General features: G+C 32.1%; 1 protein-coding gene across 5 annotated transcripts in view; it reads right to left on the reverse strand.

Annotated features, from left to right (window-relative positions):
* Positions 1–540: 540 nt before the first annotated feature.
* LOC148626056 (cohesin subunit SA-1-like) overlaps positions 541–19968 on the reverse strand; it is a 31062-nt gene continuing 11634 nt past the window's right edge. The window contains exons 17-33 of one of the 5 annotated variants that reach the window (XM_088569669.1): positions 19890–19949; positions 19273–19416; positions 18780–18850; positions 18418–18505; positions 17776–17856; positions 16931–17177; positions 16485–16618; positions 16005–16106; positions 15606–15674; positions 14597–14673; positions 14055–14186; positions 13005–13174; positions 12365–12530; positions 4277–4375; positions 3899–4040; positions 3430–3478; positions 541–1871 (exon numbers count right to left, since the gene is read on the reverse strand). In XM_088569669.1, coding sequence (XP_088425795.1) covers positions 3443–3478; positions 3899–4040; positions 4277–4375; positions 12365–12530; positions 13005–13174; positions 14055–14186; positions 14597–14673; positions 15606–15674; positions 16005–16106; positions 16485–16618; positions 16931–17177; positions 17776–17856; positions 18418–18505; positions 18780–18850; positions 19273–19416; positions 19890–19949 — 1818 coding nt within the window. In that variant the 3' untranslated portion in view covers positions 541–1871; positions 3430–3442. Of the gene's footprint in view, positions 1872–3429; positions 3479–3898; positions 4041–4276; positions 4376–8838; positions 10396–12364; positions 12531–13004; positions 13175–14054; positions 14187–14596; positions 14674–15605; positions 15675–16004; positions 16107–16484; positions 16619–16930; positions 17178–17775; positions 17857–18417; positions 18506–18779; positions 18851–19272; positions 19417–19889; positions 19950–19968 lie in introns of those variants that run through there. The other 4 variants (XM_088569671.1, XM_088569670.1, XM_088569673.1 and 1 more) reach the window with 4 other exon arrangements.

Genomic DNA, 19968 nt, shown 5'->3' on the forward strand with positions numbered 1-19968 from the left:
AGTTTTTCCTGAACTCGTAAGTAATTATTAAAGTTTAGGAGAATACACGCTACCTTAGAAATTATAACTTTATTATTTTCATTCTTATGGTTCTTTTTTAATGAACTATTTGCATTAAATAACTACCACTGTCAGTTCCTACCTTGAACATATCATTTCCTCGTGAGATCTAAATGACAATAGTTTTCAAAGAAAGTAAAACATACTGCATTATATATTCATAACATCATAAATTATTCATACTCATACAAAGCTATAATTCTTTAAATCGATGAAGTATCATTTTGACTTTCATAGGTATAACTTAACATTAAAAGTGTCAGATGTAAAATCTAAATGTAGCGACTGACAAGAATTTCTTTTTCTTTGCTTTTGTTATGTTTTGTTTCGTTTGTGTGTGTGTGTGTGTTTTCTTTCTACATGGCTATTTATTTTGTTTTTCTTTAATTTTGTCCATAACTTGCATGTTTGTTCGAACTTGACATCCAAATATTATTGACACTAGAAGTGCACATTAAAGTATTCATTATTTTCAAGGCATCGTATATCATACGTTTTATTTGTAGGAAACAATGTACAACATACAGAAATAAAAACAGCAACATCATATAAAATATAATAAATAAAACTAAACAAATAATTTGTAAAAAATATGACAATAGAAAGTATCACTACCTCATCGCAAGATTCAATTAATTCAAGAACCAGATTTTTCAATTATTGCGATAAAAAGACCGTTTTAAAATTTATTTTATTCTATTTTCGCATAAAAACAACACTTTAAACAAATCTTGAAAAACCCAAGAGAAAATTATGCATGTAATGATGTTCAACTTGCGAACTTGCTAAATCATACGATAGGTCTTTCATAGAGAATAAGTCGCTAGAAGAAATTCCATAATGCTGACTTTAAAATGCATTTAATTAATGTGTTGCATACCCTGAAGGGCTATAAATATTTACCAAACATTATTTAAAAACCGTTATTTACTTAGAGAGGTAAACAAAAACTACAATTGTCACTCACGATTAACATCAATGTGAAAAGGTTAACAGCAGGACTAAAAGTAAAATATTTGCAACCGTTTTTCATTTGATCAAAATTAACATGAAGTTCACCGCATTTTCGTTTAAGGTATACCCCCATTCGTAAAGAAAGTTGATATCGGGCAGCATCCAAAATCGCTTACAATATATGTCCCATTTATATAATATAGAGCCACACATTTCAAATCAATCCAACCATTGGGAGTCGATATAATTGCGACAAAAACGGCAAATGTGATTTCAAAATGCCACCCAATTAAATGGAAGTATAATTTGGCGTATTGGAAAAAAACATGTAAACTTTGTTAAATCATAAATATATAGCACGATTGAAACGGTACCAATAATTTAGACTTTCAAATCATAATTTATACATTAGACCATGACGTCTAAGCCAGAAAAGGCAAAAAAAGGAATTACCATAATTTCTAATAAATTTCATCTTCAAATGAACATTACAAGGTTAACTGTACATAATTATTTAGGAAATAGCTCAATGATCTAAAAAAATACATTATTGTATTTCCGCTTGTTAAAGACAGTAATGTGTAAAAAAAAACAAGTTTAAAAATTCTATAGAAATGGTTTATAGCAATCGAGGCATCCGGAGTTTAATTTTGTACATAGGATATTCGCCTTCCTTAAGAGTATATCGGCAGAATTATTAATACATGTATAATTGAAACAAGTTCAATTGTGATACGACAACGATCATATGTATGCCTCATAAATATAATTACATAAAAGATATGTGCATATTTGAATGTTTCATTCTGTAACCTTATAACTGTGGTGCTTTAATATCCAGGATGGCTGAAGTCGGACTGAAATATAACAATATGTGGTTACTGCAGTAGATTATATTATTGATACGTGACCTATCTTATATTAAGAAACCAATTTCTCCTTTCACTTTACCACAATCTTATTTTACCAATTTATTTGGTAATTTTATGATGGCCGAAAATTGAACATATATTTGGCGCACAAATAAAAGCAACACCAAGTTGAAACAATTGAAACAATACTTTGACTCAAAAAATGCAGGAACACACACACAGTTGGAAACATGTATAAGATAAGATAAACTATTAAATCGAAATTACTGACAATGAAAAATAGATTCATTGAAATTAAAACTAACCAGATGCGAAATAAATTTGAATGGTATTGTCTAAATGTTGTTTTGAATCTAATATATAATTAAACAGACACCAGTTTTCCTTGGTATAAAATTAATTTAAATATTCTCATTAAAACTAAAGGCTCAAGAAAGCCTGATTCTCAGTTGAAAGACAACGTGTCAAAACTGTTTTCCATAAAATTATATGTCTTCTTTGTCCATAATTCATAAGCAGCACATTCCAGTCAGCGAAAATTAATTATTTGAAAAAAATAAAACACGATAAAAAATTAATTCATGTAGGAGTAAAAAGTCCAAGTTACCATTCTAATACAACCACACACTTCATATCAATGGTCTATGACAAAAGGCAAAAAAAAATGGAATGATCTACTTTTTCATGAAAAGTGCAAAAGCTGAACAACTCTATATCATGGTCACATAAAGGCCATCATGGTATTGGATAAACTGCTTAAAAGTGGTACTAAGATCTAAAGCCTAGGTCAAATTGAAGTTATCAAGGTAAGGACAAACTATTTCGAAATGAATACAATACTTGAGTCCTATCAAAATGTTAATTTTGCATAGTCAACTCCTTTTAAGCGAATTCACCGAGCATGATTGTGACAATGTTTTTTTTAATAATTCAATCGCTTGTTTCAGAGATGTTCGCGGGTATATTTATAACTAACAAAGATTTCAAAGCGTTGTTTAACCTGTAAAGACATTTCGTGCCAGAAATATAAAAAGAAAAAACAGATGGATCAGAATTTCCGTTTTCTGAGATATAAGCATTTGAAATTTTGACCGGGAAATGACTTTTCTCGATTTTCCACAGGTTTTGTCTTAGTATATTTTACCTATTAAAAACATTGAAGAAATAACAAAGATTTCATTAAAACTTCCAAGATATCATTTTAAGGTGTATTTTCAAAAGAAAAGTAGGGGTCATTAGGGGGGGATATTAATGGAATGAAATAGACAAATCCGGAAAAATCTGACAAAAATGAGTAAATATGACCAGCGAGTACGTCAACGGACACAAAGTAAGAGGATAAACCCCGATGAACATTCGGTCCCGTTGAACTAACAAAAGCCTAAGCAATATTACACAACATACCCATGCTTCTTGCATGCATGCCAATGAATATACTGATGTTATGTAAAATCCAAGAGGCGTGTGTGGGTTAAAACTAGGACCTAAGCGGTAACACTTGCAAATGGTTAAGAAAAGCGTTTCGTCACTTCAACATACATACATTTGAAAATCACCTATAGTGTTGGCATTTGTTGAGCTGGTTGTTGCTGCTTCAAACAACAAATTATAATTACTATTATTTATTTCTTGAACACTGATAGTTTGCTTAACAATAAGAATCATTCGACATTAATCATAACATAATACAAATATAGAAAAAGAGTCTTAACAATTACCATTACATATCAAAATTTGTTGATCAGAGAGCATCACTTAAGACCTCGTAACTTCGAGTAGCTGTGTATAAAAATGAAGACAAAAACCTTTTTTTTTTCTCTTTTAAATCAACGACTCCTAATGAAAAAGCCAAGAAAATAGACTGATCTGTAAAAAGATTTTTTTCACCTTAGTATTTCACCAAGCTAAGAATATGGTTTCTTTAGTTCGAAACACTATTTTCCAAAACAAGAACTATAAATACAAGTAGACAAAGAAGACTATTCATCAAAATCTTGCTTTAAGATACTTACAGAAGCATCATCAATATTCTGAGAGCCATTATCAAAGTAGCTTTGTTGGAAATGTTGGTATTGTTGTGGAAGAACTTGCTGGGGACTCTCAAACTCACTGATAGCCCTCTCCTCACTACCCTCGCTCTCCATTTGCTGCTGTCTTTAATCGGGGAGAAAACACAGAAAAAAAAGAAAATTGTGAGAAAATTCACAAAAATGACTCCACAAATATATAGCCTTGCTTTCCATCATAGAAAATTGAACTTATCATTATGTATATATTATCAATTTGAATATAAATTTCTGTACAAGCAAGGTTTTCAATAATGAGTGGTGCGTCTCATTTATCTCGACGATTGTTTCAAGCCGTTTTAGTCAATGATACACTACACTTACAAGCTGGCTGCCTGTCTCATTCTTTGAAATGTAGCCTCTAGATGTTCTCTCTTTTGAGCATTTAGCCAAGAAACTTGTGACATCTGCTGCATGTTTCCCCTGAATATAGTTCAATTGAAGTCACTTCAGACATGTTTTATAGTTCAGTTATATTGCAATTAAAAAATATAAAAGCTGTGCCTTAAGCACGAAATACGCCAATCCCAACCAAGAAATCGAACTGACCAAATGTCAGGAACATAAAAAAAATGTTAAAGAACACTGTAATTAACAGTTTGAAGCAATACCAACAAATCGTTATCAAGATATGATGCAATATGTGAAAAACTACCTTTTAAAGTGTACCCCAAAAAGCATACAGATATGATATTCTCATATTACACAACATTGTTAAGTAAAGTAATAAGGATAACATTTTCTCGAGTTATGGTGCAAACCGAACTGATATCACAATTCGTTTGTTTTAAGGTCTAAAACAGAATAATTTTACTGCCTGGATCAGTTTTCAAACGTAAGGCACCAACAGTTCATAAATTCTTAAAAGTTACATACATGGTATGCATTATCCTTTTAGACAAACATTATACATTTTGGGAAGGTATGCCTGAAATCATATAAAATAGATTTGTGGTTTAATATATAAAACAGCATGGGTTTCTGGATAAGATCTGATGTAGTCAAAGAAATCTAAAATCTAAACGCACGGTTATATTCAGCAGGTCATAGAACCCTAATGACTATTTTCAACCAACGCTCCCACTTCAAAATCTAGTTACTGTGGGAAAAAATAAAATTCAACACCTAAATATCAGTTCAAATGAATCAAGAGTCCCTTGTAAGAACGGAAATCAAGACACTGAATACAAAAGTACAAACTAAGGACTATAAGCAGTTAACAGCTCCAGGCAAGTTTAAACCTACAAAAAGTTATGTCCCCATCGTATGATCAAAAATGCTTTTTAAAGTAAACAGAACTTTCATATCATTATAAAGTTATTTCAACCTAATCGCTCATGATGCACAATGTTCTATTTATTTCAAATGTTGAAATCTTTCCGCTAAAATATTGGTACTTAAAAATTTTGTTTTTTTGCATACTATTTCCGTGTAAAAACGTTTTATGACATACATGAAAAGTATATGAAGTTTCATGAAAAGATTCGTGCATTTTGTACCATTTAGGTACATTGCAATGAAGGGTAGTAAGTTTCTGGTAAATTCTATCATCATGAGCTTAGTGGTGAATTACTTGCATGGGCACATGTGCACAATCACGACAAGAAACAAAGAAGTGTCAGCTAATTGTCGAGATCGAGTTGTCGAAAGTGCTTGAATTAAAATTTGATGTTAAGGATTTAAAGGGGCTAGATACGAGAATTTCATGAACCATTATTTTTTTTACCAAATATAGGGAGTTGAATAGAAACTCGTTTAATCTAATGGTGTACTTTTCCTCATTAATCAACACCGAGTTCAAAGGATCCTAAGTAAATAAAATTACTTTGATATTTTTTGGGGGGAGGTGTGTGGGGGTAATTCTCAATTCTATAATTGGACTGAATTCAACGCAAGTTGATATGATAGTAGTTTAGATATTAATGTTAAGAATTTTTTATCCAAGAAAACACATGGCCGCTTTTACGAAAAATGGGATGTAGGTGAGCGGTTCAGGCTCTTTACAGCTTCTAGTTTTAAAATAAATGACCGTTTCTTGTCTTCAATTGAATAATCTAGACTGAAACGAAAAATTTGCTTACATTTGTATTGAGGCCACATCTTCACTCAATATTTTTTAAACATTTACTCCATTTAAATGGGTTTAGAAAGAAGAAACGTAGAACAGATTTGTTATGCTCGTTTTGGTACAAAATTAAAACATTCCTGTGGCGAAAACCATAAAATAAATCCCGACATGTCTTTTCTGATTTTGTCCTTGTATGTATTTACATGTATAGAGACTAATTTATAATTAATTGATCTAATACCGAATGTTTATGGATGACATCACCGCAATAACATCATTCCTCTGAAATTCTTCAGCGGTAACTAAAAATGTTCTAATCATAGCAACTACAGATTTAGTAGATAATTCTGGGATTGAGTAACTAGCATTATATATTATGTATACAGAAACGAGGCTCTTAGTAGATCATCTTCCTAGTGAATTTTCGTTGTATGCACAGTATGTGAAATCAGCCGAACTCCTTATTTAAATTTTACACTCATCAATTATTTTCTTTTGTGTATCAATATGACATGAGCAACTCATTGAATATTTCTAGAAAGGCATAGAATATTAACCATTTTGGTACATCGGGTTCACGCTCTTAACTTTTTATGAAATGATGGTTGTGTGTGTGTATATATATAAGGGTCTGAAAAATTCCCAACGATGTTAGAATTGTCAAATTTGCGAAGCAAATTTTTGTCGTTCCCTCCGCCGGACTCGAACTCGTACCGCTGTGACATCTATGGCAACACCGCCGGCACTAAGTCCAGCGCCCTAGACCACTCGGCCAGCTAAGCTATATAAAAATATAGCTTTCGCTGGCCGGGTGATTCCTCCTCGTAGGATTAATCTAGGGCTGTAACTTAGTACACGATGTATGGTAGTACGGCACAGTTCATCTAGGTGTTATTAATCCTACTAAGTTTACGTTATCTTCCCTATATCAATTTGATCCGATGGAGCAGTGTAGTGAATAGAGTCGTCACATTCTGAGACGTTGTATATATGTATATATACACACACACACACTGTATTTCAATTTAGTCTCATTTTATCGGTTTCAATTTTCTGTTTTGATTTTCGGAATTTCGCTTGCAACAGATTGTTCTTGATGTTACATTGTGCTCAGTATACATTGAAAACAAAACTTAGATTAGCCCCTAAATCCCAACAGAAACGGAGTGTAAACCAGATGCGCCTGAAAGTTAGTCATTTTCAAATCACCTAGACTAATACACCATTTCCTTCCAATTTACGTTATTAATGAGAGTGTCCTCCAGTGACCAAACGGTCTCTTGTTACAGTAAGTATTCTATTAATTGAGATATAGAATTCAACTTGGCTGGTAGACTGAAGAAGGGATCTTGTCACAAGAAATGACAGGCTATTGAGGCTATGTTTAAAGAGAAAAAAAACATCAACATTGCAAATTACTTAATTGTCCTATTTCTATGGTGAATTGCTTATAATTCAGTAATAGGTATCCTCTCTTTTCCTGAAAATGCGGATAATAACTGCGAGAAAATTGTATATTATGGAAAGTTTTAAAATATAAAGCGAAAAAATACTAACAATTATAATAACAAAAACAAAAAAAACAAAACAACACAACAAAAAAACAACTTGATACATAACTAATGTTCAATATAGATCCAAATTGTATACCCAGCATTAGTAATTATTCGTGCTCTCCTCCCTCAGAAACCGAAGAGGAAATCCAAATCATTCAGATTGGGTAAAAAGGAAGTGCAAACTGCCACCCTGCGATATGGGATGGGAGAATGTTTCATTAAATTCCATTCAGCGGTTTCAGAAAAGATGAGGTTGGGAAGATTATCCCCTACGTTAAGTTTTGCATCAGGAATTTCAGATGTAAAAAAAACAAATATAAGGCGCATAATGGCATCGTGTGATAAAGAATTTGTGAAAGTTTCCTTCAGCTTTTTAAGAGTTGTGGATGGGAACTGGGACAGATGGATGAATGGTAGGCATGATCCTTCCACTTTGGACAGACTGACGAAGTCAAGCTGTGAAGACACCTGCTTTCAAAGTCAGTGAGGCAGGTATAAGAGGGAATAAAGTTAGAAGTTCACTATGAATACCAAAGTGAAAACTGAAGTAGTAAGGGAGAATACAGGCCTAATGCTTTAACTTATTGGGCATATTCAAATATGGAAAAGTCTACATTGAATATAATATACCCACCAGTACTATTTAGCCTTATAAAGCCAACAGCAGTGTGTATATTGTTCTACCTCTGATTATGTCAATAGCTGAACTGATGTACCACACCTACCCCATTGATAAAGTCTACAGCAGTACTGTGATACTAATTCAAAAATTCTGATACTAGTATTCCACATCAGTCAACAGCAGTATACTGTACAGGTCTTAATTTTTGCAGTGTTTAAGTTTTGGCTATTTTTACGGTGGACAAATAAGCGTGAAAAATAAGACTCCCACTACCTTCACTCCCCATTAGTTGCTGTCTTCTATCAAAGTTGACCAGAAAGAGAATAAATCATTTTGTTTACTGCTACACAGGACAAAATGTACCATAAACCTTTTTTTTTTAAACTGTAAAAATTGATACAGGCAAATTTGTTCAGCTGACATTATCCAAGACAAATATATCATTCTAGTATAACCTTGATAAAAGTCAACTGGAACGGTTTGTTTACTTATCTCATATATTATTCATGTGTTTTACTGGGCAATACAAAATCCCTATTAAAATCTACCTATAAAAGTTGAACTATTAATGTTATTGTTACAGAAAAAAAGGTCAGCTGGGTAGGTGGAAAGGCAAAAGAAAAACATCAGAACACAAACATATATCAATGATATATTTACTTATCATTTATTTGAATTTTTTTGTTTACATTTATCTGTAATGTCCATTTTTCAAGTGTTTGCAAATCTAGAGGCAGACCTCTACAGATCACAACTCCATGCTTATGAAAGCAGATGAAAAAAGGCACTTAATCCACCTGAGTGAGAGATAGCAAGAAGTCATCCATATAAAATAAAGAATATACAACCTATGGAATCAACACATATACTGTAAACCAACTTATTAAACGTGTTTCAGGATATCAGGTCAAGAAAAAATCTTGTTTCTTGCTGGAAAAAAAAATAGGGTAGGTAGGTTGAGAAATTATTTCAACAGTGCTTGAGCCTAAATGGCCATAAAAATGTTGAAGGAAGTGGAGTAGCATCAAACAGACATTTTTTTTTTAATTTGGGCCTCTGTTCAATTTTGCCTCTACACTCTATAACATGCATTTTAGGTTGAGAAATTATATTATTTTACACAAGCATTTTACATTGAGATAATGGGGAAAATCTACACTTTAACAGTGCTTGAGCCAAAATAGCCAAAAAATGTTTAGGGAAGTGGGGTAGCAGGAAACAGACATTTTTTAACTTTGGGCCTCGGTTCAATTTTGCCAGTAACCATCTTTAACTTATATTACACAATGAAGGGACGTGTTCATAGCTACTTTCTTTCACAATATTTTCCTGCTGGTGAAATCATCAAAAGAAGTGGGTTTACAGTATATAGAATTGGTCATGATTTATTATCTAAATCTATCTATTGTTGGAGAACCTTAAGTAAGAACCGTTTTATTGAAACTAGAATTCTTGACCCAAGTAATCTCCAAAACAGACTACTTTATACTAATTTAGCTATATATAAACAGTATGGGAGTTTTAAGTTTTATCCTAACAACTTGCATTCTCAGTAGATTATAACCTTAGTCATATTTCATTGGCTAAAATCAAAATGTAGTAAAATGAGAAAAATGTATAAAAAATAGAACTTCTGACATAACATAACATTGTTTCATACATGTATATCAATAAAAAGTTGTTAAAACTCATTGTAGTAAAAGTTTCAGATCTGTAATTGCACTCTACTAGTACTATACCATATCTACATACTACACCTAGTATCATAGAAAACTTCAGGAAATTGAGTTGGTCCTCCTTTGAATATTTGACAACTCAACTTGAGTAGTCAACAGGGCAATTAACAAAATTATTTAAACTTCCTATCAGACTTAGATCAATTCTCCAGTTGACTACCTAAGACATGCCATCAGGTAATCATCATTTAATCAAAGTAGGACTTACTATATTACCTGAAATTAACTATATCACTGGCTGTAACATAATAATATTTTATGAACAGTAAATCCTCACAAGAAATCTTAAAATCAGTTTTAAAAATGATTGAAAGATGTATGCCCTAAAACTGTCAACATAACACAAGACCAACTGTCGTTGTTTCCTGACAAGTTCTCTTCCCATCATGCACCGGTCATGATTTATGTAGTTGTGACATTTGATATTGTATGAATCATCGTCAAGTCAACATCACCAAAGTCTATATAAAGAAAAGAAACAAAACAAAAAGAAGCTTTAACTAAAAATAGAAACAAAGCAAAATAATAACATTGAAAGCAAATCAAAGAACACATTTCTCAAAATCAAATGTATCTTTGTCCATAGTAAATTGTACGCAGGAAGTATTAAACCAATCAGAAATAGACCAAAAAAATGAACTAAATAGAAAAACAAATGAATTTCCTCAGGGCTGTACTAGTAAAACACATGAGGGATGGGGGAAAGGCACTTTTATTCTCTGTTTATCGGTGGGTGTTCAGGTCTCTTGACAAGATATAAAGTTTAATACAAAACATCAATAGAATTTCTATGGGTGGCTCCCCTGGTGAAAAAGTGCCTTCCCTGTGTACCTCATATCTTTTTAATGGAACAGCCCTCAGCCATTCACAGCTTTTTACACCTCCTGAAATGTAGGATTTTCTGATGCACCTTCATTATATCAAAAGTATGAAGAAAAAAAATAGAAAGATGGTTTCAATAGTCATTTAACAATAAATTAAGCAAAATGTTGAATACAAAAATTTCAGGATCCATGATAAATGTGTTGAACCAAAATTGATTTGCAAGACACCTGCATTTATATTACATCAACCTGAACAATATGCACAGTGCAACTTAAAAGTAATTTAATTCAGGAGATGTAAAAGATATTGAGTCCAATGATGCAATTTAAACTGAAAAATAGCAAAGTAACAAACTACCAGTCAACTCTGCTGGTAGAATTAAGTAGCAGTCTTTAAAAAAATCCGACAGGAGGTGATTCATGCATATTAAAAACCCACCAAATTCAGTTTTATTTCTTGTTCAAAAATTATTATAGGTCACACAACTAGTCTTAGTTTTTCATTTGGAGGTTTCACTTTTGACATAAAATTTATATAGATTGCACATGCAATTAGCAATTTCCAAGAGTTATCCTTCTTGATTGTTTGATTTGGTTGATTTTAGTGAGAGGTTAAAGTGTATTTTTCTCAAAAGTACAGATCTAAATACTGAAAGGACTCTTGTCACATTAAAATATAGCATATGTAGACTGAAGCATCATCTGATCCATGGGTTTTTCTACACCATCAATCAACTTACCATAGGCTGTGTCTGAATTTTATATGGACTGGTACTTAAGTCCATAGGCTTAAATATGCCAATTAGTCCTCTCTTTTCTTAAAGTAATTATTACATGTCAAACTAAGAAATAAATTAATATTAGCCTGTGGCCATTGTCACAACTGGATTAATTCAATCAATGAAAATACCTCTTGGAATTGCGTTAACACTTCATCATCAATTGAAAATTTTCTCTGTATAAAACAGAAAATAATCAGTATATGAAAGCAATAAAACTATGCAACTAATCATTGAAACATGAAAAAAAACATTGCCTTAAAATAAATAATTCTGCCTGTTTCACATGTACATATAATGTGCATTCAATGTAAATTAAATAGGAATTAAATTTCACAGATGTGTTCACACAAAACTGAGATTACAAAGTGAATTTATTTATATTGTAAGTTAAACTAATGCACATTGTTCAATTCTTATTGGTGGTATGTCTTTCAATAATGCACATTAAGCATTGGAATTCACATTCCACGGTCGTGTGAAAGCAGCATTATCTGCACTAAAATATTGTATCAAAGCTCTGCTGTTAGTGAATTTAAATGGAATGTCTTCATGTGTGAATACTAAGAAAAATTTGAATTAAAATGTGCTTTCAAGATACATTGTGAATGCTAGCAACATTTCTAAACAATAGTCATCTACTGCTGATTAAGCAATGAAAATCAAATGCATGTTACATTGTGAATGCTAGAAACATCCCTAAACTGTAGTCATCTATTGCTGATTAAGCAATAAAAATAAAATGCATGTTACATGTGAACTAGGCTAATTATCAACTAACAACAAATAGATTACATTATCAACCAAACCAACATATCTTTACTTACGATCCTTCAAAGTCTTGTTCTGATCCTGGCTCTGATGCTCCTCCTAGACTTTCCTCATCCATACGCCTTCTCTTGACTGCTGTTGAAGTTAACTGAGGTCCGCCAACACCAGGAGCAGGAGTCATGGCTTCCTGCCAATCTCCTGTGTTGGAATCATGGTCAGAAACTGTCAAGAAAAAAGATAAATGTTGAACATTGTCAGATGATTATTTCTCTAATCCTATTGATTATGAAGAATCTTATCAATTAATATCATGTATGGAGTACATACTGAAAGAGAGTTCTTTTTAACAAAAAATATATATTAACTAAAAAAACTGTAAGCAAAGTTCCCTTACAGAAAGCATTAACTCCCCACCACAGTTATCACAGTCAAAATGTAAACAAAGTCATCAAATAGAAGTTGATCTTGCCTTAGCCTAAAATCAAATCCTTCACTATGGCATGCATACATTATAACAAACAGTACTATCAAAATATCAAGTGGCTGTATTAAGTAGTAGAAGAGAAAGATATTACCAAAAAGTTGTGAACTGTAAGGGCAGAGGGACATCGTCATCAAACTGCGTCCTACAATGTAGGGGATATAAAAAAAAAAAGTTATTTTAATTATTACTTATCTTAAATCATGAAAACCTACCATCCTGTTGTTGTTTTCTCTTGCCGTATCTTCTTGCTGCTGCCTGTTTTAGTGTGACTGGATGGATCTCTCCATCTCCTTGCATCAGACTGTTTCTGTAAGCTATCAGGGACTGTACATCACCAGACTGTATACCACCATCAGGGATATGTTTGTCCAAAAAGGCTAACCTGTTAGGTTAAGCAAATTTAAATAATGCTTAAGTGCCATTCTGTTTAAGAATCAGACAATGGGTGACACATCATTTTTCTCAATTTATTCTTTTTTGCTTCAAATACATTCAATACATCTAGAAAAAATTTAAAAGCTTTTCGAATTTCTCCTGAAGCATATGTGATAAAGAAATTTTTTGACTGCTTAAATATGGAAAAAGTGCCAGAAAATTTTCAACTAAATTTGACCTATCAATAATTTCAAAAGGCAAACTTTACAAGTACTTTGATGGTTATTTCTGGAGGTAATGAGATATAAATACTTAGAGACTTAGAATGCCAAAAAAATCTTCATTTTTTTCTCTTCATGTGCCATACCTTACACACATTTTGCCTGATTCTTAGACAGAGTAGTACTTAAATCAATCCTTCAAAAGCCATATTTAATTACCCTAAAAGGTAAGAACCATGATTTTAAATGATAAAAGGCCTTCTAGTTGTTTTATAATCTATAATTAGATTAAATCTGACTGCATGGATTGTTCATGTAATATTCATAATTCAATTCCCATCATCTACCATAATATGTTTGATATCCTGGCCTGGGTTTCATAAAAAAAAATCTGAAATTGAGATTTTCCTCAAATTTTTTCTAAGTTTTTCAGCAAATCTTCATTTTAAAGTGATTTGATTGGTGGACATTTGAGTTGCGGAAGGATTTGAAAAAAGTCTAAACTTGAGATTCTTAATGAAACCAGACCGTGAATAACTTGTTTTCTCGATCAAGTTAAATGAACACAGAGAATTAGTATGCATTAAAATAAACAAAGGGTTTTTTAACATGTTCCATAAAATACTACAATGATAAAAATAAAACCAATAGTTCCCTGTTACATACACAACCCTCCTATCTGGTTTCATCAGTTTATTAGTGAATTCAGACAGAATTTCCAGAAATGTAAGATATGGTGGTGGTCCTCCCCTATCTCCTGCTTCATCAGGTTTGGATAAACTAAAAAGGATACCTTCCCTGTAAATATAACAGAAAATGCTGCCAAAATATCAAGATAAGTACAAAAGTAATACTATACTATACACAATATTACATAAATCAATTGAAAGCAACTGAAACACAGATGAGAGTTTAAACTGTAAAGATCCTTTACTACAGAAATCGGAAAACATAACGAGTAGAAACCCTAATCTGACATCAAGGAGAACAAGCCTTGAATCCCTTGAAAGATTAAATGGTCTATCGGGTAAAAATTAACCTTATTTTTTATGTTTTTGTCAAGGCAGAAATTGGCAAAATCAGAAGTAAATATACAGTAAAAAAAGAATTATAGGGGTAAAATACAAAACAGAAAAAGCAGAATTCCCTTTCAAAGGATAGGAAAATCATCTCAGCATAAATTCTATATACACTTTCAGAAAACATACTTGTGCATGGCTGCAACTGCTTCTCTGATTCTGACAGCATCCAATCCAAATGACAGGGCAAATCTTCTAGCTAACTCCTGTTAACAATAAATTTATGTTGTTAAGATGAAATAGTTATATTGTAATATAAACAAGCCAACAATAAATATATTCCACTTTAATAAGACTTTAAAACTCGTTTAACTCTTAAGAGTTATAACTGTATCTCTAAACCCTCAAGTATTACTATCTTCACTGGCCGAAATTAATAATCATTATCTTCCTTCTTGCACTTCTACATACAATATGTATGATGCAAAATCTTTTTGTCTAACTGCAGTGAGAAGTTCAGGAAGAATTAGATGAACACAATGTTACCCTTTTATGTACTGCATGCATCTTCTTTCACAGGCATCTAACTTAATGTGCATCTTCATATAATCCCAAACCTTCCTATCAATTCATCAAAAGTTTAGGCACAGATGCAGTTAAGTAAATAACTAAGTAAATAAGTAAAACCCTTTTATTGGAATATCTCCCTAAACAAGCATCTGACAATAACTCTCTCTCTTCATGCACAATTACATATTAAGCTTAACTTTAACAAAATTCATAGAGAGATTTAAGAATAGTTGCACTTTTGAGATATACAGACGGACAGGATAATTTCTTTATACCCCCAAGAACTTTGTTTGCTGGGTATAAAAGACTACCATTAAATTATAATGTCCTAAAATGCAGGTCCTATCAATTTACTGAAATACGTGAATTCAGGAACAAAAAATTATATCCAGATAAGAGAAGCCCCCTTTGCATAACAGAAGAAAGGACAGATGCCCCTATCAATTTATACCCCCTCTCTGCAAGTGGGCATTAAAATTCTGAACATTGCTTACTACAGCAGACTTTAGAAATATAATTATTTTTAGTCTTTCATTTCCATCTGATATTATATAACGTTGATAAACATTTTTGGGGTTCACCAATCATTCCAATCATTGTGCAAATTAAAATTTATTAATAAAATTACCTTAAGCGACTGGAATCCATCAGATGACCTGTCTATTGGTCCTCCTTCTGGAAACATTTCTTTGTATAACTACAATTTTAAAAAAAACATAACATTTAGGCCTATACAAATAGTTTTACTTAAGACTCTGGGCTAATGAACATTTGTTAAATTTACTGTTAAAGTTTTACATAGCCAGCAAATTTTTAGACTACTTAATAAGCAACAGTCTTTTACTTTTTATGCTGGGACCTAAAATTGACCGCGATCAACAAAAACGGAAGTAAACATCACACAATTTAGACAGACAGTTTATAGAGCACATCCAATTTTGTTGCTGCAATGAAATAAAAAATGCCAACATGGGAGTGTTTATGGGGATACAGTGGTGCCTGAGAACCTAGACTATTTTTTTGTTACCTGTGTAAGACTGAGTGCCAATGTTTTAGCAGTTGTTACTTTGTTGATTTCTCTGGCTTTACTCAAGGTTGCTTTGATTATATCTCCGTAATCATTATAAAACTGTAAACAAGGGAAAATGGCAGATTCAATAACATTTGTTTTCTTTGGAAAACAGTAATACCAGCACAACAGATTACTTAAAAGATGTGCAAACTCATTCAAAATAACTTATTACTTTAATATTCAGTCCAAATTATGAATAAACAGCCATGTATGATACATCTTGTGCCCATCCCCCTTTTATTGGGTTTTTTAAAGTCAAATAACTCCGAAATGAAAAATCTGAAAATGATCTAAAATGAAAAGGAGCTTACTTCAATAAGAGTAACGTACCAAAACAAAAATTACTTCTGTTAAAACTGTTTCATTTATTCAGATTGAGTTTGACTATTTAAGAGCAGATACTTCATGTTTAGCTTAAGTTTTTATTGATCATACCTTCATATAATGTTTGAACATATCAGCAGCTACCCGGATTCCAACAACATTATAAACTATCAATTTACAGAAACAAGCTAAGAAATTTCTTCTTTTATGAAGCTCCTCAATTTTCACATTTTCATCAACATCATCTGAAATTTCAGGAACAAAATGACAGGATGTATAATGAAAGTTTTCAGTACATTTCTTTTTCTAAGTATAAATGAGATAATTTTTAACATATTCTGAGTGAGCTATACAACTCATTATGGAAATTCTGAAAACCTTGTTTAATATATTATTGCAATATTTTTTAATTGTTTAAAATGTGACGGACTAAAATCACAATACTTAAAACTGGTATAATGAAATTTTACTATGACAAGTTTGACTCAAAACTGCACTTTGACCTTTAATTGAAAATTCCCAGTAATTTCTGAAACTACAACAGTTATCATGCCTACCATCTTCATCATCAACAAAAACTTTATCACTGAGGAAGTTACTCAGCTGCTGTTGTAAATTCTTATCAGGTTCATACACCAGTGGTTTCATCACCTCGTTAGAGGCCATGTTTTTACTAAACACAATTAACAAGTCACAAATAGTGATAAAAGCTTCCTCATTCACTCTATCTTTAGGGTGATACATCAACTCATGACAGTATTTCAATAAATCACTCAAACGTTTCTTCAAACTTCTCATTTCATCCTAAAATTGAAAAAACAAGAACATTTTGAGTTTTTTTTTATCTTGGGACTGATTTGAATAGGTTTGGTGTAAATATCAAAGAGACAACAACCCCAATGGGATAAAAATGTCTGCCAAAGGCCACCCATTGGTCTCAATGAACAATGAGGAAACCCTAATACCAAAGGACAGGTTGCAGCTGACCCAAAACATCACTAATCACAGGTACAGCAAAAGAGTTGCCTCTATATACACAAGTAACATAAAAATAAACTAACAATGAATACAAAACAAGACATACAGAGGCCGGAAATTCCTGACTTGAGACAAGCGTAAAAAATGTGGCAGGGTTAAAGTACTTTGGTGTGATCACAACCCTCCCCTTTTGAAATCTGGCCACGGTGGAAAAAAAATAGTGTATATATTTCTGATAATTTTTTATTAACTTTCCATTTGTACTACCATTATCAACTCTCAGGAGGATGTCCCATTCAGACTTAATAGCACTAATGATCACCAATTATAAAAATAAAATAAAATCTGGCTAATTAAAAATGAAGTGCTTTTAGGCAGTGGGTCACAAACTGTTGACTACAAACTACTGTCATTGTAGATTTACCTTATTAGGGTTATTTTCATCCAGTTTCTGTAAATACCATAGAACTGACCTGGATGCTGATGCCATAGCTTTACTTACAATCTACAAAAGCAAAAAAAAACATCTTGTTGAAAACATCAGCTTATTTCCATTACATTTCCTATTACAATAATTTCTAAAAAAAAAAAACCCAAAAAAAACCAAACATTTTCCTTTTTGCTAACAATATCTAAAGTTATAGAACTGCAAAGACATAAGAAAATAAGCATTTAATATAAAGAATTTAATATCCTTCAAAGAGAAAATGAATTCATTAAACTCAAAATTTCTTTTTCTTCACAAATGGTGTTCACATACCTACCTCTTTTGGAATAGTTTGAATCGTATTCCCTACCTCTTCAGAAATGGTTTGATTCATTTACCTTACCTCTTCAGAAATGGTTTGATTCATTTACCCTACCTCTTCAGAAATGAATTGATTCATTTACCTTACCTCTCCAAGTTCAAGCATGATTCTCATAACCAATTGCATCAGGAATGGGTGGATTCACATACCATACTGATTCAGAAATGCTTTGATTTTTACACCCTACCTCTTTATGAATGGGTCAATACATGTACCCCACTTCAAATATTCAGAATGAGCTAATTCATATACCCTACCTCTTCTGGAATTGTTTGATTTTCATTTCCATTCTTCACTATATTGAATATGTCATCCCATAAATCCCAACTGGTCAGATCATGGCAACTGAAAGAGGAATATAAATGCAAAATACATTGCTGTAAAAATGAAGTTTTTCTTGTGTATAAAAAAAAATGCAGTCCCACTCTTACAGGCATCCATACAGAATAATCTGTCATGCAGATTTGGTTTTCAAAAGCCAATAAAAGCCAGAAATTGATGCAATCAGAAGTAAACATACAATAAAAGAGATACAGAACGGTAAATTTCAGATTAAAAAAAAAAAAGAAGCCGAAATTCCTTTATGAAGTGCAGTTATGGCTTTAAGGCAGATATTTACCTGTAGAATGCATAAATCCTCTTCAAAGACGCTGTAAGAGCAAAAATCTCATCTTCATCTGGCTCCTCTCCCTGTAATAAATATTCTATACATAATGCAGGCACTATACATGCACAGAGGAGTAAAACATAGCTTTATTCAAAATGAAATCATAATACTTGCCATTGTCTCCCGACTCATAAATGACACGAAGAATTTAATGATTAAGTTCAAATTCACTTATATCCAAGGTTGAGCTATGTATGGGTATGGATTATAATTAAATGGAAAAGACCACTATATATTGATGTATCAGTCTGTTCTCATTCAGCTAATCACTTTTGACAAGGTATGATTCATTGGTTATTTTGCATTCTTGGCTTTTCAATTTTTAGGGGTTTTTTTCTACATGAATATTGCAGCTTTCTATCTCCACAAAGCATGGCAAATGTAAAAGGCCCTTAATTAGCAAACCAGGTATTAAAAGTAATACCATAATAGTAGACATATATACCTCAGCAAAGAAATCCTGCATTGCTTCTTTGAACTTGACAACAAGACTGTCTATTAGGGTCTTTCTGGCAACGTCACATTTACCAGCAATAGCATATTCTTCATAACACAAACATTCATAGCACTTTGAACAAGCTTCTAAGACCTGCAATAGAATAGGCATTACTTTTTTTTATAATACAAAAAAAGGACATGGTTGATTAGCCTAACCTGAAAACATTCAAAGGACAATGGTTAATTCCAAGTTATATTACTTCTCTTTAAAGCATTTATCCAGGATATTGCAGAATGATAACTGCATCAAATGCATGAAAAAAACAAACCAAATGCCTGCACATTGAATTCCCAGATGACAGGAGAATTATTTTATTCTCGACAAGCAGGTGAAGAAGACTTGTTTATGATACTTTTTGGTAATTCATACTCCTTTACTGTACAAATGTATATTATTAAGACGGTCTAGAGAATCTTGACTTCTGTGGTTTTTTAACATAGCTATGGATTGATTCACAATTTGTAGTACATAATTTTCAATCAAAACTCGTAGAAATTACATATTATCTGTGAAAGCAAAAATCCCTGCAAGTGTAGAAGTGAGTTCCACATATTTAAGCTTACCTCAGTGTCAGTGTGCTTTTCCACTACTTCATGTAAATATCGCAGTAATGATTCCAAGTTCTGAAAAAAAGTTAATTGA

Source organism: Perna viridis, chromosome 2, assembly GCF_037379345.1.
Source record: "Perna viridis isolate PV_CMFRI_1.1 ecotype Kerala chromosome 2, ASM3737934v1, whole genome shotgun sequence".
Classification (NCBI taxonomy): domain Eukaryota; kingdom Metazoa; phylum Mollusca; class Bivalvia; order Mytilida; family Mytilidae; genus Perna; species Perna viridis.